The sequence below is a fragment of the Bufo gargarizans genome, chromosome 1 (genome assembly GCF_014858855.1).
Source record: "Bufo gargarizans isolate SCDJY-AF-19 chromosome 1, ASM1485885v1, whole genome shotgun sequence".
Classification (NCBI taxonomy): domain Eukaryota; kingdom Metazoa; phylum Chordata; class Amphibia; order Anura; family Bufonidae; genus Bufo; species Bufo gargarizans.
In genome coordinates this window covers 111,275,377-111,297,989 of record NC_058080.1, presented here as the reverse complement: position 1 = coordinate 111,297,989, position 22,613 = coordinate 111,275,377, and the positions used below count along the sequence as shown (strand labels likewise).

General features: G+C 45.3%; 1 protein-coding gene across 1 annotated transcript; it reads right to left on the bottom strand.

Moving 5' to 3' along the window:
• Window positions 1-1,367: 1,367 nt before the first annotated feature.
• SPCS3 (signal peptidase complex subunit 3) lies at window positions 1,368-15,825 on the bottom strand. Its single transcript, XM_044297295.1, has 5 exons — window positions 15,565-15,825; window positions 12,009-12,082; window positions 9,742-9,818; window positions 4,477-4,592; window positions 1,368-1,979 (listed from the first exon to the last, which is right to left on the bottom strand). Exons 1-5 carry the CDS (start codon window positions 15,705-15,707, stop codon window positions 1,847-1,849), a joined length of 543 nt encoding a protein of 180 aa, XP_044153230.1. The 5' UTR covers window positions 15,708-15,825; the 3' UTR covers window positions 1,368-1,846.
• Between the last annotated feature and the right edge of the window lie 6,788 nt (window positions 15,826-22,613).

Sequence of the window (22,613 nt, the reverse complement as noted above, 5' to 3'; positions counted from 1 at the left end):
GCAGCAACCACAGCCTCCCAGACACTGTTCAGAGAGGTGTACTGTTTTCCCTCCTTGTAAATCTCACATTTGATGATGGACCACAGGTTCTCAATGGCGTTCAGATCAGGTGAACAAGGAGGCCATGTCATTAGATTTTCTTCTTTTATACCCTTTCTTGCCAGCCACGCTGTGGAGTACTTGGACGCGTGTGATGGAGCATTGTCCTGCATGAAAATCATGTTTTTCTTGAAGGATGCAGACTTCTTCCTGTACCACTGCTTGAATAAGGTGTCTTCCAGAAACTGGCAGTAGGACTGGGAGTTGAGCTTGACTCCATCCTCAACCCGAAAAGGCCCCACAAGCTCATCTTTGATGATACCAGCCCAAACCAGTACTCCACCTCCACCTTGCTGGCGTCTGAGTCGGACTGGAGCCTTTACCAATCCAGCCACGGGCCCATCCATTTGGCCCATCAAGACTCACTCTCATTTCATCAGTCCATAAAACCTTAGAAAAATCAGTCTTGAGATATTTCTTGGCCCAGTCTTGACGTTTCAGCTTGTGTGTCTTGTTCAGTGGTGGTCGTCTTTCCGCCTTTCTTACCTTGGCCATATCTCTGAGTATTGCACACCTTGTGCTTTTGGGCACTCCGGTGATGTTGCAGCTCTGAAATATGGCCAAACTGGTGGCAAGTGGCATCTTGGCAGCTGCACGCTTGACTTTTCTCAGTTCATGGGCAGTTATTTTGCGCCTTGGTTTTTCCACACGCTTCTTGCGACCCTGTTGACTATTTTGAATGAAACGCTTGATTGTTCGATGATCACGCTTCAGAAGCTTTGCAATTTTAAGAGTGCTGCATCCCTCTGCAAGATATCTCACTATTTTTGACCTTTCTGAGCCTGTCAAGTCCTTCTTTTGACCCATTTTGCCAAAGGAAAGGAAGTTGCCTAATAATTATGCACACCTGATATAGGATGTCATTAGACCACACCCCTTCTCATTACAGAGATGCACATCACCTAATATGCTTAATTGGTAGTAGGCTTTCGAGCCTATACAGCTTGGAGTAAGACAACATCCATAAAGAGGATGATGTGGTCAAAATACTAATTTGCCTAATAATTCTGCACTCCCTGTATTAACTTTCTCTATATGATAAATGCCACTTACTGAAGCTAGACAACCCTTTTAAATCTGCAAGGGGCCTAATTCCGACTAGTGGTGAGAACAGAGCATGGCACAGCTAATGAAGATGTATGGCAGCAGGCTTATTCTCAGTGATCATTATGAAAAAAACCAATTTTTGTGTATTATATAAATGGCATTTACCAATGAATTCCCACAATATTCTATCACGTGTGAAAAGAAACAGGCCCGCACGTGACTTGTACACCATGTTGGATAGTTTTATTTGAAAACAGTGTCTGGACTGCTGACATTGTATTTTTTCCACATGAATATGCTAATATAAAATAACACATGTTCACATTTATTCTGTTAACGACAGGCTCAGCCGTCATTTACCGAGGAGAAAATAAAACACGGCGGACATAACGTTGCATTGCTTCGAACCGATGGATGTGACTGTCTATTCCCTCCCTCTGGGAAGACCAAGACCTGCTCAAAATAAAAAAATAAAAATTGTGGCTTTTCACTGTCATATACACGCGCCTCTCACCCACGTGGCGAACACATTTCCAAATAAGCGGTTTATTGCCAAGTGTAGCTTTTTTTTCTTCCCTTTTTGTAAATAAAACTCTTCTTTCATTAGGTAGGAAAATTAGGCGCGATTTTTTTTTTTTTCAAGATGTACAGGAACATTCTTATATATAAAAAAATTCAATGTAGGAAAGGTTGCAATAATTTAATAGCTCATTGGGGTTTTGTAGGTTTCTGGGAATGGGATCGATTTGTGCCCTGATCCTGTGACCAGGGGCAGGATGCCAGCATTCGGGACCACATTCCAAGAGAGGGTGAGTGTGATATTCCTGTTACCCCTGGAAATGGAAAACACCACATAGTTAGCCCAAAAGAAAATAACATTTATATATTGCTGCAGAATATGATGTTATTAGGTGAAAATTGCAAAACTAAACTGCATTCTTTGTATGACCGACTCTGCGTTTGAAAATTATAAACACTGAAGGGTCACTAATTTTTCAAAAAAAACTTTGATATGTGATAGAGATATATGTAAAGTTAAAGTTAGATTGGGTCTGAGCGCTGAGACCTCCACCCATCTCTAAAACGAGGGGAATACATAATCGCACTCTCCTCACTGCAAGAGACGGAATAGTGATGGGCCCACAGACTTCTACACAGCCTGTCCAGTGCAGTGAGGAGAGAGATCGATATGCATGAGATTCTCTCCCCTCGTTCTAGAGATCGGTGGGGGTCTCAGAGCTCATAACCCTACTGATCTAAACATTCGATATGTCTTTATGATGTCTATGAAGTTAGTGACCCTTTAACCACCTCACTGTTTTGCCCGAGCTCAGCTTGTGCAGAAAGTGGAGGGGGGAAGGCTGCTTTAGCTGCTGATATCTCCTAAATGGTAGGAGCTTTAAACATGCAACTAGTCTTGTTTGAAAGCTGACATTCAGCATTAGTCCAAACAGAGGAGATATCACTGTTAGAAATCAAGTCGGGAATAGTAAGGCCGGGTTCAGACGTGAGCGTTTTACAGCGCGTTCCTACGCGCTGTAAAACGCTCAACAAGGAGAAACCAATGCTTCCCTATCAGCATGGTTCTCACCTGGGCGTTTTACAGCGCGTACGATCGCGCTGTAAAACGCCCGACGCCCCAAGAAGTACATGAGCTTCTTTGGGGCGTCTTGTCGCGCGTTCCCGTACATAGACTTCCGGGAACGCGCGACAATGGGCGTTCGCTTGTCTCTGTATGCGCGATTGCAAACGCCCGTACAATCGCGCATACAGAGCGCGCTCCATTGCGAACGCTCAGGTGTGAACCCAGCGTAAATGGTAAACTTTCAGCTTCATTCAGTGCATCCCGATTTCTAGCAGTGATATCTTCCCCTGTACTGTACATATTGCTGTCATTCTGGTATCGTCTGAAAGCTTGGAATGCCAGCTTTCAAACAATTCAATATCTTTAGCTCAGAGATATGAACAGCTAAAGCAGCCGCCTCCCCTCCCCCTTCAAAGGAAGTATAGCGCAACACTCGGTCCCAGTTCCGCTGCAACGGGACACAATTCCCAGCAGCGTATCTTTTCAAAGGTTTTTTTATTGTATATTTCAATACATTCTTCAAAGCTTACAAATCAACTAATGAAGGCCAGGACGGGCCGAAACTTGTCCTATTTGTAATCTTTGAAGAATGTATTGAAATATACAATAAAAAAACCTTTGAAAAGATACGCTGCTGGGAATTTCTTCCATACTTCCCCCTTCCCCTTCAGTCTGGAGGAGAATGAGGGAGCAGGCTGCAGGAGAAGAAAAAAAAAATTAAAAATTAAAAAGTGACTTTTTGGAAGGGTTTTTCCCCAATCTTAACGTGACTGTTAAGAGGTTAAAAAGTCAATCAGATCAGAAATCCCCATTTCTATATGACCCTCTAGAGAATATGGCATTATAGACTGGGGCCTTCTGCTCCGATCCCCATCTTTACTAGGGTCCATTCACACGTCCGTAAGTGTTTTGCGGATCTAGCTAATACACATATGAGCTAGAGTGTGTTCCTAATGTGCGTCTATACCTTTGGGGAAGATAGAATAGGTTTTTATTTTAAAAAATTTGCACCATTTAGCTTCTGCATCTTCTAGATTTCACACTACACAGCAGCTGCAGAATGCCATTCTGTGATAAATCTGTCAGACGGCTCATTCTTCCATCTCTGATTTGTAATGAATGAATAATTAAAGCTGATTTATGACCAAATAAAAGATGAACTTTGATGTTGTCAAATCAGCTGAGCAGATTGAGGTCAGAGAGGAACCAAGGCATCAGACATTCAGTCTTATGGATTTACCACAGCTGCAGAAGCTAAATGGTAGAACATTTTTCATAAAAAGCCATTATGAAAATTGGGGTTATTTTAGCCCAAAATACATCTAAATCAATAAAAGAAAGATCTGGCTTCAACACTGTCCATGTCCTTTAATATAATGACTCTGCCATGACTGAAAACAATAAGGGGATCTAATTCTGCTATTAGGGAGCAATCGTAAGGTGATTGTAATACTTTAACGTCTAGATTCCAACAAGAAATAAGACAGAACTTGTGATTTCAGTAAACTGCGCTACAAGACGATGATAATTAAAGAGCTCCGCTTTGAAGTACTTCTGACATCTTGATCCTCCACAGAACCCACCCTTCTGTCACCACAAATCAATCACTAACCATTCTGGCGCCAAAGAGTAAACAGACATCAGCTTTCTCTGTCAGGCTTCACCTTATAAATTTTATCTCTTACACTCGCTTCTCGAACAGAGCACTTTTTAATAAAAACAATATATTTTTTCCAGATGCTTACTTCAGGCCGTTTCCATCGTCAAAGAAGAAATACTTTGATTTCATCTCCTTTAAAGACAACTTTGGGTTGTCTCCCCGGAGGATGATCTTGTCCCATAGCACAACCTGGTTCAAAGCCTAGAGTAAAATCATAAAGGTAATATTTGATAGATTTCACCACATACCAAACAATCAACATTTACACAGGGAAGGCAATACATGATTATGCAGCCATATATGGCAGTATAAGCGGTGAGGGAAACGTCATACAAGTGCGGTCCATATCTGCTATTAATCCCTTAAAGGGCATCTGTCAGCAGATTTGTGCCTTTGCTAGGCTGATGTGTTAGGCTCCTTTCACATCTGCGCTCTCCCTTTCCGCTATTGAGATCCATCATAGAATCTCGATAGTAAGGGGGGGGGGGGGGGAGAAATGCTTCAGTTTTGCCCCCATTAATTGTCAATGGGGACAAAACGGAACTGAACAAAACAGTGCACCAGAATGCATTCCATTCTGTATGGTTGCGTGCACATCGCGGACAGAATAACGCTGCAATCGGTTTTCTGTCCGCGATGTGGTGCGGAGCAAGACGTCCTGACACACAATGTTAGAGAAAACTGATCCGTCCCCATTGACTAACACAACAGAAAACGGATCCGTTCCCCATTGACTTTAATGCTATTTCACCGTCATGGCTATTTTAGAGATAATACAGCCGGATCCATTCATAACGGATGCAGACAGTTGTATTATGGTGACGGAAGAGTTTTTGCTAATCCAGCAAAAACGCTGGTGTGAAAGTAGCCTTACATGTGCACTTAGCAGCTGAAGGCTGATGTTTTAATACATGCAAATGAGCCTCTAGGAGCAACGGGGGCGTTACCGTTGCACCTAGAGGCTCAGCTCTCTGTAACTGCCGCAACTTCTGCACTTTGACAGGGCCAGGCATGATGATGTTTACACTCCCTGGTCCTGTCAAAGTGGAGAGGGCAAGGCAGTTGGAGAGAGCTGAGCCTCTAGGTGTAACTGCAACGCCCCCTGCATACATTAAAACAATTTTTCTCAGCAATGCAGACATATATGAACATGGGACCAACACAGATGTCTTCAGCTGCCAAGTGCACATGTAACCGGTCTGCCAGTTTCATAGGTACAAAACTGCTGACAGATGCCCTCACCTTCACCCCGCAGTATCTCAGTCAGGGCATTATGTTTACAGTGACTTACAGCCGTATAAGGCCCCGTTTTAAAAGGAAGCGTTTTAATAGTTTGGGCTCCATTTTGGGGAATATTAGATTATTTACATCAATCTAAATTATGGGCAAAATAAATTAAAAAACAAGTCTCATTCACCATAATTAAGGTGTCACTTTTTGCACAATCGGTTATGGAAATATTGCTATTTGTGATCATGTGATTTATTTTACATAGGTTTAATTTCTTTTCCAGGACGTCCTCCATGACAGCACCACATGTAGGAGGTCTCCCTGCTCACTATTGGGACAGGAAACAGAGAGAGGTTTAAAGTCCCCCTGTGTTACCTGCAACAAAAGGCTTCAAGATTGTATCAATAAAATAATGGAAGAACAGCCTTTTCTCTTAACGGACCTTAGAGCGATTATAAGGGAAGAAGTAAAAGCATCTGTGACATCCCTTGTACTCCCTCCAATTATCGGTCATACCCCGAGAGCCAAGAGACTAGAGAGGTCTTAGATTCTGACTCAGAGGATATGGACAATATACTCAGTTGGACGAAGGAGATGATGAAGAAATAGATTCTTTACCCTTCACACCCTATGATGAGCAGCAGAAATACTGCTTCTCATCAGATGATATGGACTCTCTTCTCACTGCCATTCGGGAAACTATGGACATAGAAGACGAACAGTTCAGGATGAAATGTTTGCATGCTTAATAGCAAAAAATAGAAACATTTTCCCTATAAATTCTAGTCTAAAACAAATGATTGAAGAATGGGAAGATGGGGAAAAGACTTTATTCCCAAGGAATTTAAGAATCGTTTAGCCTTTGATAAACAGGAGACAAAATTGTGGGTAGAAATCCCGAAAATAGATATTCCTGTGGCTAGAAAAACGTCTATTCCTTTTGAAGATTCAGCCCAGCTAAAAGAACCAATGGATCGAATAGTGGAAACGTGGGAGACATCGGCAGCCTTAGGCCTCCTGCACACAAACGTTTTTGATCTGATAGCAAAAATAGGAATTTTTCTAAAGAAATCCGTTTGTACGATCAGAGAGGCAACGAGCGCCCTAGGCCTGATGACAGCTTGTATCATGATAGTGCCATGGAGCCAGTATCACAAGATCTCTAAAGAAGATAATCCTCTCTGTTTGGGATGGGAACCATCAATCTTTAAGGCTACTTTCACACTAGCGTTCGTCGGTCCACTCGTGAGCTCCGTTTGAAGGGGCTCACGAGCGGACCCGAACGCAGCCGTCCAGCCCTGATGCAGTCTGAATGGAGCGGATCCGCTCAGACTGCATCAGTCTGGCGGCGTTCAGCCTCCGCTCCGCTCGCCTCCGCACGGACAGGCGGACAGCTGAACGCTGCTTGCAGCGTTCGGGTGTCCGCCTGGCCGTGCGGAGGCGTGCGGATCCGTCCAGACTTACAATGTAAGTCAATGGGGACGGATCCGTTTGAAGAGGCCACAATATGGCTCAATCTTCAGGCGGATCCGTCCCCCATTGACTTTACATTGAAAGTCTGGACGGATCCGTACGAGGCTATTTTCACACTTAGCTGTTATATGCTAAAAATAATGCAGACGGATCCGTTCTGAACGGAGCCTCCGTCTGCATTATTATGATCGGATCCGTTCAGAACGCTAGTGTGAAAGTAGCCTAAATCAAAAAATTCTCATAAAAGACGACACTCGGGAATCTTTGGAATGGTGGAGGAATATGGACAACCTGTCAAAAGGATTTCCCTGGAACCCAAGCCTCTATATCGTAACAACAGATGCCAGTCAGCAGGGGTGGGGGGCAATGATTGGAAATCATTGCTACCAAGGAAGTTCTGCTGGGTCAGCACATAATTTTTTCAGACAACATGACGACAGTGACGTTTCTCAAACACCAAGGGGGGACAAGATACCCTCTACTTCAGAGTCTCTCCAACAGGATTTTTTCTTGGGCAGAGGAGAAAATCCTATCAATTTCAGCTGTTCACCTAAAAGGGTCAAAAAATCAATCAGCAGATTTTCTCAGCAGGCATTACCTAGACCCAAGCGAGTGGTCCCTAAACAAACAGGTTTTCCTGGATTTGACAATGAAGTGGGGATATCCCAAAATAGACCTTTTTGCCACACGAAAAAATAAATTCCTTCTTCTCCCGGGACCCAGCAGACCACCGACTGCGATAGACGCCTTGTCCCAGAGATGGGATATGAAGCTGGCCTATGCTTTTCCCCCCATTCCCTCTAATTCCAGCTATTCTGAGAAAAATCAGGATGGGGTCATCAAAAGTGAGTTTAATAGCCCCGTCCTGGACGAAAAAAAGCGTGGTTTCTTGTCTGAACCTCGTTGGCCTTGGAAGATTTGATAGTGCTTCCCCCGAGACCAGATCTGCTGTCTAAGGGTCCAATTTGGAACCTGGAAATAGGCAGGCTAAAGTTACCAGCGTGGCTTCTGAAAGGGACTTATTAAAATTACAAGGGTTTTCGGACAATGTAATATCACCCCCTCAAAAAGGCCATAAACAAGTAACCGCTGCCATTTATAATAAAATTTGGAAAAACATTCTGCTCATGGATAGCATTGAGAGACAGAAACCTGCCGCTTCTGGATTTGGTGGAAATCCTGAACTTTTTACAAGATAGCTTTGATAGGGGTTTTAGACCAAGCACCCTAACAGTCCAGATGGCAGCCTTGAGCTGGTTTCTAAACTGTTCTCTGGCAGAAAATAAATGGATACGCCGGTTTATAAAGCGACCATAAGGATCAGGCCAACTCCGAATTCCTCACTCTCTCCCTGGGACCGAACAATAGTTCTTAATGGTTTAAATAAAGGAACCAGTTTGAACCTATGCAAGATAGCGGTTTGAGACATCTATCCCCCCCCCCCTCCCCAAAAAAACTGTCTTTCTAGTGGCGATAACATCGGCCCGTAGGTTAGGTGAAATTCAAGCCTTAACCTTACCTAATTCCCCTTTAAAGGTTATTATTTCACTATTATTTTGTTTAAAGGGGTTTCAGTAGATATCCATTATTGGGTGATAATTTAAAAAACACTAGTGTGTGGGGTTGGGGGAGGTGGACTTTTAACCTCTCTCTGTTTCCTGTCCCAATAGTGGGCGGGAATACATCCTCCATGTGGTGCCGTCATGTCGGACTCCTGGAAATACAATTACCGGTAAGACTAATTCTTACTTTTTTTCTATTGTTTTTACATTGTTCTAATGTCAATTGCCTTTTCCATAATCAATGGTACATATCTTTCAGATAGTACAGGGAGCTGTTAGGGTCTGTTTTATTAAAAGGGTTCTCTGGGGCTTTGCCAACATTTTATTTTTCTGCTAACCTGTGGAAGGAAGTTTAAGCAGTACTCACCTCCTGACTGTCTCTTAAGCTGAGGTCTCAACTGGATGTGCTCCTGTTTATCTGCGTGCTAACAGGAGGACACAGGATCCTTTCCATTCAGGACCTGGTCGAAAGAGCCTGCAGCCAGTCGGGAGGTCATGAGATCACAATCAGGATAACAGTCAGCAGTGCAATAGAAGTACTGCTGAAACGGTCTTCCTTCCACAAGTTAGATGAAACGTCCATATTTGCTTTCAAAGGACCATGGCTGCCTGTTTATTAGGGTTCTTTAGTAATCTGATATTGATGACCTATCCAAAGACTAGGTCATCACCATCTGTAGCCCACAGAACATTTTTCCCCTTTGGTGGGACTGCAGCAAATTAAAACTATTACAGTCAGGTTTCTCTGTGGATTACAGTGGATCCATTTGTGATCAGCTTAGTCTAAGGGGACACTTCCAAAAAGTTGGGATTGGCTAAAGTGGATATCCCTTTTAAATTTCAGATCCATTTAACATTATAAAACATATTTCTATATGCAAATTATTTTTGTAACACGGAATAAAGAACATAGCTGTATTTTAGCCAACGGGATCCTGATGTGGCCATCTTTTGATAGGCTCCAAGTCTAGTCCATTACAAATGGTTACTTTCAAAAAGAGAGGTCATCGTGCCATTGTGTGCTGGAACAAATGGTTTATCTATGGTCTATGTGGTCACCCATTTGGTGGGAACACAATACTTACATTACTCTTAGTTGAGTACTCTGCCGAGAGATATATGAACAACTGCTTCACGTTCCAGTCAAATATCGGTTGCAAATGTAGGTTTATTAAGAAAAACTGTATTATTTCATGACAATGCATTTATAAATGACAGAAGGCCTGTCTAAATGGGCAACATCAACTGATCAATGTATTATAATCCTCAAAATAATAAATGGGAAATTAACACACACTTTATAACTTATGGAGATTTTTATCTACGATCGGCCCCTTTAAAAAGGTGACAATTGCTGAAACCAGGAGCTTTCAAACGAGAGTATCCTTTATACAGGATGAGTCAAAAGTCTCAGGACACCCTTTTATTTCTAAAACAAAAGGAAAATTAAGTATCCGAATACACCAGACAGTAATGGGTAGGTTCCTAAACATGGCTGCTATCTTAAAAGCCACCATATTGGATCAAGGGCAAAGTTTTCCAATAGGACGGGGGCCATGTAGCATATCAATTTTCTCAGAAATCCATTGCCTCAATCAGATTTGCAATATGTCTTGTGGTTCAAAAGTTATCAACACAGGAAGTTCAAAAGTTTAAAGTTCTGTGTTCACCAAGGACAACACACTGAACATGTCAAACAGCTGTGTATCACAGGGAATGTTCCCAGCTGTTGCAACTTTCTGTGTTGATAACGTTTCAACCACATGAGATATTGCAAATCTGATTGCAGCAACTGATTTCTGAGAAAATTCAAGTCTTCTCCGATATGCTACATGACCCCCTTCCCATTGGAAAAATGTGCCCTCATCCAATATGGCAGCTATTAAGATGGTGGCCATTTTCCAGACATAGCCTAAAAGATAGGCCTCCGCACCCATCACTTTCTGGGGTATTGAGATATTTCATTTTCCGTTTTGTTTCTGAAATAAAAGGGTGTCTTGTAACCTTTGACTCTGTAGAATAATCCTCATATAATTGTTAGGCTACTTCCACACTCGCCTTTGGTGCAGATCCGTCATGGATCTGCACAAACGCATCCGTTCAGGTAATACAACCATCTGCATCCCTTCAGAACGGATCCGTTTGTATTATCTGTAACATAGCCAAAACGGATCTGTCTTGAACACCATTGAAAGTCAAAAGAGGATGGATCCGTTTTCTATTGTGCTAGATTGTGTCAGAGAAAACGGATCCGTCTCCATTGACTTACATTGCGTGTCAGGATGGATCCATTTGGCTCAGTTTCGTTAGACAGACACCAAAACGCTGCAAGCAGCATTGTGGTGTCCGCCTCCAAAGCGGAACGGAGCCTGAACTGATGCATTCCGAGTGGATCCTTTTCCATTCAGAATGCATTAGGGAAAAACTGATCTGTTTTGGAACGCTTGTGAGAGCCCATGAGGGATCTCAGAAACGGAAAGCCAAAACGCCAGTGTAAAAGTAGCCTTAGTTTAACAAAGCTGATCTGTACGTATGACATGGTCAGATCTCTACGATCCTGTTAAAGAGGCTTTCCGGGGTCAGAGATGAATCTATTCCACACAGGCAGCCCCTCTGAGATGAACATTTACTCCCTTGCCCTGCGCTGTATCGGAGACCCGGTACGTTACTGGAGGAAAAAGCCCTTGCCCTGCACGGTTCAGCGCAGGGCAAGGGGGTGTATCAGAGTATGAAATACTCCGATGCTCATCTCAAGGGGGCTGCCTGGGTGAAGAAGAGGTTATGTCCGGGTTCAGCTCTGAACCCGGACAGCCCCTTTAAGATCGAGTAAGCCTTGCTCAAGGAAGAACTGGTATTTAAGCACATCTATGGCATATCTACTGGATCATATCTTTCTCACCAGTTTAGGAGCCAATAACCGTAAATCAGCATTCCGTGCATGGACCTCATCTAAAGAAGCAGAGCTGTAATTTAAAGCATGGGGAACGGCAGAGCAGCAGCCTCTGATAGGGTAGAGTAGGCATTTGTCAGACTACCTCACACTCCCATTACACAATGCAGCTAAGCTGTAGTCACTGACACAGTTTTAGCTATATTCTATTAGGGCCCAGCTAACAAGCAGGTAAGTAGTAGTACCATACCTAGAGACTACAACTTCACCGTCACTTCAAACTAAAATCCATTTTCCAGGAACAGACTGGCTGCAGGCCTAATTCTGGCAGCCATAGTGAGAGCAAACAGAACCTTGTGCCTGCAGAATGTGTTATCAGGTTTCTCAATATTCAGGAAAAGCATAAAAGAGTAGCCTATAAAAAACATAAAATCACTCAGCTCTGTAAAAAAGAAAGGATATCTGCATTTATATCAAATATGAGGAATCCCAGGTCACTCTTCTCTCTGGGGCCGGTGAAATCTTCCACATTCTCTCTGCAAGACAAGGAAAGGAAACATTACAGATGGTGATGTCAGGCGCCTTTCACCCCGTGCGGTGGACGGATCTACCCACAAGTGGATCTATTGGTATTCCACGGCAGCAGGTTTAACCCTCTGCATTGTGAAGGGCGATACATTAACATCTGCTGGACTGAAACATGGGAAGAACGTGTGTAGCATCTCTTCAGGCCCGGGATTAACCCCTAGCCTATACTGGATAATGCCCCTTCCCTGTATCCGGCGACATGGGATAATGCCCCTTCCCTGTATCCGGCGACATGGGATAATGCCCCTTCCCTGTATCCGGCGACATGGGATAATGCCCCTTCCCTGTATCCGGCGACATGGGATAATGCCCCTTCCCTGTATCCGGCGACATGGGATAATGCCCCTTCCCTGTATCCGGCGACATGGGATAATGCCCCTTCCCTGTATCCGGCGACATGGGATAATGCCCCTTCCCTGTATCCGGCGACATGGGATAATGCCCCTTCCCTGTATCCGGCGACATGGGATAATGCCCCTTCCCTGTATCCGGCGACATGGGATAATGCCCCTTCCCTGTATCCGGCGACATGGGATAATGCCCCTTCCCTGTATCCGGCGACATGGGATAATGCCCCTTCCCTGTATCCGGCGACATGGGATAATGCCCCTTCCCTGTATCTGGCGACATGGGATAATGCCCCTTCCCTGTATCCGGCGACATGGGATAATGCCCCTTCCCTGTATAAGGCGACATGGGATAATGCCCCTTCCCTGTATAAGGCGACATGGGATAATGCCCCTTCCCTGTATAAGGCGACATGGGATAATGCCCCTTCCCTGTATCCGCACATCTGGAGGCAGGTTTCTGGGTAAGTGTCAAACAGTGACAAAAACTAAATGTTTTAAATAATAATATTTTTCTGTCGCCAATCTGAGAGCCATATTTATTTTAGTTTTCTGGTCATGGTCTTGTAAAGGAATCAGATGATGGGATCACTTGACATGACACTGTGTGTTCTGGCGCCGTTCTTATGTTTTTTTACAGTGTTCACCTGATGGGTAGATCATTGGATATTTTTATAGAGCCGATCTTTAAGACTATTTTTTGCTGCTATTTTTTTTATATTCAGAAGTGGCTTGATGATTGGAAAGGTGCCCTTATATTTTTCACTTTATTTTTATAAAACACTTTTTTTTCCTTGTTTACTTTGTAACAAATACTGTATTGTACTGCAGCGAAACAGTCGGTTTCACACGAGCGAGTCCATTGCGGGAATCGCGCTCCGTGTGTGAGTGTGATCCTCTGCTCTGGACTTGCAGGAGCGCACGGCATTATCATGAATTATAATGCTATGTGTCTCTGCATGACCTTTTTCCACAGAATCATAGTGACATAAAGCTGTCAGTATGATTCTGTAGAAATAAGGCCATGCAGAGACACATAGCATTATAATTCATGATAATGCCGTGCGCTCCTGCAAGTCCAGAGCGGAGGATCACACTCACACACGGAGCGCGATTCCCGCAATGGATTCGCTCGTGTGAAACATTATCTTGCTGTATCCAATACCCATATTAGGGCCCTCTAGGGATCAACAGGAGGTACGAGACACGGGATCGCCCCTATTGGGGCGGCTATTCCGTTTGCAGGCAGGGCAATATTAATAGGGTTAGCATTAGGGATACTGCCCCAACAGCCTATTAAACAAATACTTGGCTGTCCATCCTGCAAAACATAGGCCAGTGGAATATAGTCTTTCCACACTTATGTTTTTGATTTATTTTGGCATTTATTATTAATTTTTGTATCAGAAGGGTCCAATGGCTTTTTAACAATGATTTATTAAAAGTTATGTCTTAGAATTAATGGTAATTCCGTGAAGTTCTTTACAACTGACCATATTCTACTATATTCCCTCGAACTGAGTTATGTTCATTCTGTGAGTTGGCACCAGTGACGGCCAGATGCTACAACAAGAGACACTGGTCAGGGTCTATGAGCCCCGGTGCCCATAGTATCACTCCCATTACTGGCACCAGTGACGGCCAGATGCTACAACAAGAGACACTGGTCGGGGTCTATGAGCCCTGGTGTCCATTGTATCACTCCCATTACTGGCACCAGTGACGGCCAGATGCTACAGCTGGAGCAGTCTCCATCACTGGGACACTGGTCGGGGTCTACGGGCCCCGGTGCCCATAGTATCACTCCCATTACTGGCACCAGTGACGGCCAGATGCTACAGCTGGAGCAGTCTCCATCACTGGGACACTGGTCGGGGTCTACGAGCCCAGGTGCCCATAGTATCACTCTTATTACTGGCACCGGTGACGGCCAGATGCTACATGGTCGGTGTCTATGAGCCCTGGTGCCCATAGTATCTCTCCCATTACTGGCACCAGTGATGATCGTATGCTACAGCTGGAGCTATCTCCATCATGGAAAAACTGAGAAACTGGTCGGGGTCTACGAGCCCTGGTGCCCATAGTATCACTCCCATTACTGGCACCAGTGACGGCCAGATGCTACAGCTGGAGCAGTCTCCATCACTGGGACACTGGTCGGGGTCTACGGGCCCCATAGTATCACTCCCATTACTGGCACCAGTGACGGCCAGATGCTACAGCTGGAGCAGTCTCCATCACTGGGACACTGGTCGGGGTCTACGGGCCCCGATGCCCATAGTATCTCTCCCATTACTGGCACCAGTGACGGCCAGATGCTACAGCTGGAGCAGTCTCCATCACTGGGACACTGGTCGGGGTCTACGGGCCCCGATGCCCATAGTATCACTCCCCATTACTGGCACCAGTGACGGCCAGATGCTACAGCTGGAGCAGTCTCCATCACTGGGACACTGGTCGGGGTCTGCCCATAGTATCACTCCCATTACTGGCACCAGTGACGGCCAGATGCTACAGCTGGAGCAGTCTCCATCACTGGGACACTGGTCGGGGTCTACGGGCCCCGATGCCCATAGTATCACTCCCATTACTGGCACCAGTGACGGCCAGATGCTACAGCTGGAGCAGTCTCCATCACTGGGACACTGGTCGGGGTCTACGGGCCCCGATGCCCATAGTATCTCTCCCATTACTGGCACCAGTGACGGACAGATGCTACAGCTGGAGCAGTCTCCATCACTGGGACACTGGTCGGGGTCTATGATCCCTGGTGCCCATAGTATCACTCCCATTACTGGCACCAGTGACGGACAGATGCTACAGCTGGAGCAGTCTCCATCACTGGGACACTGGTCAGGGTCTATGATCCCTGGTGCCCATAGTACCACCCTCCAGTAGCTGGCACCAAGTTAAAGTAGCAGTGGGCACCATGTCAGAAGAGCATGCACCAGAACAATGCATTCTGGGAAGTGGACTTTCAGCTCGAGGACCTCACCAACCTCATCTACACACCAGGACACTCAAGTGGAGTCCCCCTTTAAGAGCATATGGCAGGACGGGCAGCCTGCACGGCCAGTACTCACAGCGTCACCCGGGAGACGTGGATGTTCACAGGCACCACTCGGTCTTTGAAAGCGGTGGTGATGAAACAGCCGAAAGTGAGAGCGGCCATAACACTCAGAGAGAAGGCGAAGAGGGAGTTAGCCCTGGACAGCACTGTGTTCATTGTGGCGGAGAGGACGGGCGGCTGTCACTGATGAATTAGCAGGCAGGAAGCCGGGCTAATGCTGAGCTGTCTGTCTGAGCCAAGCGACTCGTCGTACACGGTCACTTCCGGGTTAGGAGGCCACCACACAGGAAGAGAGGACTCAGGGCGGGCACGTAAGAGTCATGTGATTAAGCCTGAGCGGCCATTTTTGTTACTGGCTGCCTCCCGTGGTTACCTGGTTACTGTGACATGGAGCTTTCTGGCTTCAAGTCACTGTTGTGTTAGGCTAGGTCTACACAACGACATTTGTCATAATGGTGTCGCACTGCAAGATGCGACACGCTGCGACAGCGAAGCGACAGTCGCAGAAAATCCATTTGAGATGGATTTTTCTGCGACTGTCGCGTCGCAGCATGTCGCATGTTGCAGTGTGACACCATAGACTGCCATTATAAAAATTGTCGCGCGACATTGGTGCAGTGTAGTTGTGCCCTATCTGTCGCGCGACAAATGTTGTGTAGACCTAGCCTATAAGTCTGACAAGCCAGCCTGCCTCTAGAAATTAGGTGAATTAACCCCTTCCTCGCCATCATCTTTCACCTTCCTGACCATACTTATTTTTTATCACTTTATGTGGTAATAACTTTGGAACGCTTTTACTTTACTTTAACCGATTCTGAGATTTTTTTCTTCCACAGGAACTGCAGGTAAACTAGCTGATCTACAGCCTGCCAGCAGGCTGTAGATGCGATTTTTTTTAACCCCTAACAGGTATATTAGACGCTGTTTTGATAACAGTGTCTAATATACCTGCTACCTGGTCCTCTGGTGGTCCCTTTTGCTTGGATCGACCACCAGAGGACACAGGCAGCTCAGAAAAGTAGCACCAAGCTCCATACTACACTACACCCCCCCCTGTCACTTATTAACCCCTGATCACCCCATATAGACTCCCTGATCACCCCCCTGTCATTGATCACCCCCCTGTAAGGCTCCATTCAGACGTCCTTATGTGTTTTACGGATCCGATCCGCGGATCCACAAAACACATACAGACGTCTGAATGGAGCCTTACAGGGGGATGATCAATGACATATAGCCCATATAGACTCCCTGATAACCCCCCTGTCATTGATCACCCCCCTGTAAGGCTGGCTCCTTTCAGAGGTCCGTATGTGTTTTGCGGATCCATGGATCGGATCCGCAAAACACATACGGACGTCTGAATGGAGTCTTACGGGGGGTGATCAATGACATATAGCCCATATAGACTCCCTGATCACCCCCCTGTCATTGATCACCCCCCTGTAAGGCTGGCTCCATTCAGAAGTCTGTATGTGTTTTTCGGATCCGCAAAACACATATGGACTTCTGAATGGAGCCTTACAGGGGGGTGATCAATGACAGAGGGGTGATCACCCCATATAGACTCCCTGATCACCCCTCTGTAAGGCTCCATTCAGACATTTTTTGGGCACAAGTTAGCAGATTTTTATTTTTTTTTTACAAAGTCTCATATTCCACTAACTTGTGACAAAAAAATTAAATCTCATATGAACTCACCATACCCCCCACGTGCGTAAAAATTTTCAGACTTTTATATTCCAGACTTCTTCTCACGCTTTAGGGCCCATAAAATGCCAGGGCAGTATAAATACCCCACATGTGACCCCATTTTGAAAAGACGACACCCCAAGGTATTTTGTGAGGGGCATGGCGAGTTCATGTAAAATTTTATTTTTTGTCACAAGTTAGCGGAAAGGGAGACTTTGTGAGAAAAAACAAAAAAAAATCAATTTCCGCTAACTTGTGCCAAAAAAAAAAACTTCTATGAACTCGCCATGCCCCTCACAATAAGGAATACCTTGGGGTGTCTTCTTTCCAAAATGGGGTCACATGTGGGGTATTTATACTGCCCTGGTATTTTAGGGGCCCTAAAGCGTGAGAAGAAGTCTGGAATCCAAATGCCCTCCTAAAAGATACTCATTGGAATTTGGTCCCCTTTGCGCATCTAGGCTGCCAAAAAGTGTCACACATGTGGTATCGCCGTACTCAGGAGAAGTTAGGCAATGTGTTTTGGGGTGTCTTTTTACATATACCCATGCTGGGTCAGAGAAATATCTCTCTATAATGACAACTTTGTATAAAAAAAATGGCAAAAGTTGACTTTTAGAGAGATATTTCTCTCACCCAGTATGGGTATATGTAAAAATACACCCCAAAACACATTGCCCTACTTCTCCTGAGTACGGCGATACCAGATGTGTGACACTTTTTTGCAGCCAAGGTGGGCAAAGGGGCACATATTCCAATGAGTACTTTTAGGATTTTACAGGGCATTTTTTACACATTTGGATTACAGACTAACTACCCCACAAGTGACCCCATTTTGGAAAGAAGACACCCCAAGGTATTTCGTGATGGGCATAGTGAGTTCATGGAAGTTTTTATTTTTTGTCACAAGTTAGTGGAATATGAGACTTTGTAAGAAAAAAAAAAAAACATTATTTTCCGCTAACTTGTGACAAAAAATAAAAAGTTCTATGAACTCACTATGCCCATCAGCGAATACCTTAGGGTGTCTACTTTCCGAAATGGGGTCATTTGTGGGGGTTTTCTACTGTCTGGGCATTGTAGAACCTCAGGAAACATGACAGGTGCTCAGAAAGTCAGAGCTGCTTCAAAAAGCGGAAATTCACATTTTTGTACCATAGTTTGTAAACGCTATAACTTTTACCCAAACCATTTTTTTTTTTACCCAAACATTTTTTTTAATCAAAGACATGTAGAACAATCAATTTAGAGAAAAATGTATATATGGATGTCGTTTTTTAAAAAATAAATTACAACTGAAAGAGAAAAATGTCATTTTTTGCAAATACCACCAAATGAAAGCTCTATTAGTGAGAAGAAAAGGAGGTAAAATTAATTTGGGTGGTAAGTTGCATGACCGAGCAATAAACGGTGAAAGTAGTGTAGTGCAGAAGTGTAAAAAGTGGTCTGGTCATTAAAGGGGTTGTCCAAGTTATATTTATTGATGACCTATCCTCATTTCAATAGGAAGGCGTGTGCGGTGTCAGCGCTGCCTCCTCTTCACTGTTTACCTTCTAGCCGTTGCATCTGCAGTGGTGAGCAGGTGTAGTTACACCCAAGCCTTCCTATTGAAATGAATGGGAAGGCTTGGGTGTAATTACACCTGCTCACCACTGCAGATGCAACGGCTAGAAGGTAAACAGTGAAGAGGAGGCAGCGCTGACACCGCGCACGCCTTCTTTTCAAACAGCTGATCGTAGGGGGTGCTAGGTGTCGGACTCCCTCCGATCTGATATTGATGACTTATCCTGAGGATAGGTCATCAATAAATATAACTTGGACAACCCCTTTAAGGATGTTTAAGCTGGGGGAGCTGAAGTGGTTCAGTTAGGGCTCTTTCACACTTGCGGTTTTCTTTTCCGGCATAGAGTTCCGTCGTCGGGGCTCTATGCCGGAAAAATCCTGATCAGGATTATCCCCATGCATTCTGAATGGAGAGAAATCTGTTCAGGATGTATCAGGATGTCTTCAGTTCAGGACCGGAACGTTTTTTGGCCGGAGAAAATACCGCAGCATGCTGCGCTTTTTGCTCCGGTCATAAAATCCTGAACACTTGCCGCATCGACGGATCCAGAATAATAGCCCATTGAAATGTATTATTCCGGATCCGTCCTAACATCTTCAGTTGTTACGACACAACGACGGATCCGGAAGTTGCGTCTGCGCCTGCGCCAGGAAGTAGGAAAGGCTTGGCAGGAGTGAAAAAAGATCTGATCAGGAAATCCTGAAGCCAACATCAACGTTTTTTTTCCGGTTCCGTCGTACAGATCCAGATCCGGAAAAAAAACGTTGAAGTTGGCTTCAGGATTTCCGGATCAGTATCTTACCAAAAAAAGCCGGAAAGACGCATCCGGAAAGAAAAAATTATGCATTCTTACGTGTTTTTCCGGATCCGGCGTGTAATTCCGGCAAATGGAGTACACGACGGATCCAGACAACGCAAGTGTGAAAGAGCCCTTAGGTGTAAATTTGAGTTGATATGTTTTACTTTTACGGTAACTAAGAATACATTTACAGAAAACTGTAATACCTCATAAAATAATTTATAATTGTACGGCGCCCGTCTGTCCTCCTTTTCCTGGCCATGTCCTCTTTTTGGGACATAAAAAAAATGTCCGGGTAGGATTTTTTATTTTATTACAATGTCCAGGATTCGGGAGTTGGGAGGAGCTGCTAGGAGCAGCGCCAGCTCCAAGTTCACATGGGCCCTTGGGCGATAAAGCCTCAGTGGGCCTCTTTGTGGCATTTTGCACAACAGACAAGGCAATGAAGCTGCATGTGTTATAGATGTTGCCAAATACAATAGACAGAACACGCTACAGAGCGAATATATGTGAATCAATCCTTATACCCCTGAGGGGTTAACTGTCGCTGATCGCAGCTCCCTGTCAGAGGTCGGGTGGCAGCTATGTGATTCTGCCACCGACACCAGCCTCCTGTATCTGTATTAAAGGTTAATTAACATTGGTGGCACAATGGCCACATCCCCTCCCCTCCTCCACCCACTCTCTCTTCACTGGCGGCGGCGGCAGCACAGGGGGGAGGAAGGGACTACTTCCTTTTCCCCTGTGCTGCTTAGAGAATGAGCAGCACGCTCCGTGTTCCTCGATACTAGGCAGGGACAGGGTGATATTTGAAAGGACCGCAACTGCCGAAGTGGGCCCCCTAAGGAACAGTAGGCCCCGGCAAATGCCCGGGTATGCCGGGTGCTGACGGCGGCCCTGGCTAGGAGGTGTACTATTACTAATGAGCGTTTCCATGGTGGAAATGCTCAGTAATACACAGGAGTCGCTGGGAACAGTGAGTGTATTGCTGGTATCATGCAGTACGCAGCCCTGCAGGGTTTGAGCTATGGTGAGGTCACAGGGGTAGTTACCAAACCGAGGGTTGCTCTTGGTACTCACAGTTTTTTATATACCCTGGGCAGGCGTACAGCAGTGATGGAGAGGCTGGCACATGGATCCTCTGGGGCACTCTCTGTGTATAGGGACCAGGCCGGGTGGTAGGTGAGGTGCCCTGGGTGTTGTAGGTTTAGTGTGCCTGTTGGCACACTAAAGTTCATGATGCCAGTGCCGGTAACGGTGGCACACCGATTTGTTGTAGTAATAATTGAGGAACACAATGTTGTAGTGAACCAAAACTTCCTTTTACTGAACAGTTCAACTATTTATAGTCTTTAGGCAGTTCCACATGTAAAAGGTTGTAACAGGCAGGCTTTATATAAAATGGCAGGCAATGTCCTTGCAAGATACTCAGAGAGAATAACACAGATCAGGTTGCACTTTTCCTCAGATCCTGTCTGGCTTTCACCAAGGCCCGTATGGCCTATTGCTGGCTTTATCCTTGGGTAGGGAAAACTTCCTATGGTATGTGTCTCCTTGCTGTAGAATATCCTTCTGCCCTTCAGATCTCTGTTTGGCTGGAATAAACTTGGCTCTGCCCTGTACTCTTATAGGAACTTGGTTTCTCAGGAGGCAGCCTCTTCTCCTGGTGGCAAGCTAGGAGCCTGGGCTATCTAGCTGCATGTCAGAAACTGCTCTTCAGCTCCTCTCTGGCTAAAGTGCACTCTTGGCTTCTGAACACACACTCCCCCTTTCCTGTCTGGTCCTAACTATATATACTAGGGGGTTCCCTAGCTCCCTCTACAGCCTAGGAGGAGGAACTACCCCCCTAACAGGCCCGGTACACAGGAGATAATATGACAACATATGCTAAAATGCAATATAAAATACCATGACCATGTTCCACAGGAGGTGGAGAACAACTTGACCCTTGAGTAGTGCCCACATTTACATAGTGGGACACTACAATCATTCACCACTCCCTGGTCTTCTTCCAGCAGCTGTCCTGTGTCCTGACTTAGGCTAGTTTCACACTAGCGTTCGTCGGTCTGCTCGTGAGCTCCGTTTGAAGGAGCTCACGAGCGGACCCGAACGCAGCCGTCCAGCCCTGATGCAGTCTGAATGGAGCGGATCCGCTCAGACTGCATCAGTCTGGCGGCGTTCAGCCTCCGCTCCGCTCGCCTCCGCACGGACAGGCGGACAGCTGAACGCTGCTTGCAGCGTTCAGCTGTCCGCCTGGCCGTGCGGAGGCGAGCGGATCCGTTCAGACTTACAATGTAAGTCAATGGGAACGGATCCGCTTGAAGAGGTCACCATATGGCTCAATCTTCAAGCGGATCCGTCCCCCATTGACTTTACATTGAAAGTCTGAACGGATCCGCTCAGGCATCTTGCGCACTTAGAAAATTTTCTAAGTTATTAATGCAGACGGATCCGTACTGAACGGAGCCTCCGTCTGCATTAATATGATCGGATCCGTTCAGAACGGATCCGATCAAGCGCAAGTGTGAAAGTAGCCTTAGTACAGAGTGCCCCATGACCTGACAGGCAATTTGCCTACTCTGCCAAGGTTTTTTTTTTTTTTTTTTAGGCATTAGGTGACATTGTCATTGGTCAGGAGCGGACTGGGAACTTAAAGTGGCCCTGGAAAAAAAAAACTAAAAGTGGCCCCATGTTGTAGGCGGGCCCAAATCGACAGAAGGTGGGGGCAAGCAATACCACAGATAGGCTGAGAGCATCAGTATCTGGGCATCGGCTCACCGGGAAATTTCCTTGTATGGTCTATGCCCAGTCCGCCCATGTCATTGGTATAACTTTGGAGTACATACTGCGCTTTGATCACTTGATATTATGATTTTTGGAAGGCTGTTCTGGCATATTTTTATTTATTAATTTTTTATACCATTTGCCTGATGGGGTAAATCTTTTTTTTTTTTTTATATAGAGAAGGTAATTATGGATGTAGCAATGCCAAATATGTATATTTATT

What these genes read in the sequence shown, in the direction of transcription:
- SPCS3 (XM_044297295.1), bottom strand. Translation starts at nt 15,707, where the DNA reads ATGAACACAGTGCTGTCCAGGGCTAACTCCCTCTTCGCCTTCTCTCTG. An exon ending in CACGTCTCCCGGGTGACGCT is followed by an intron (nt 12,083 to 15,564) that starts GTGAGTACTGGC and finishes CTTGTCTTGCAG; the next exon opens with AGAGAATGTGGAAGATTTCA. An exon ending in AGTACTCAACTAAGAGTAAT is followed by an intron (nt 4,593 to 9,741) that starts GTAAGTATTGTG and finishes ATTTTACTCTAG; the next exon opens with GCTTTGAACCAGGTTGTGCT.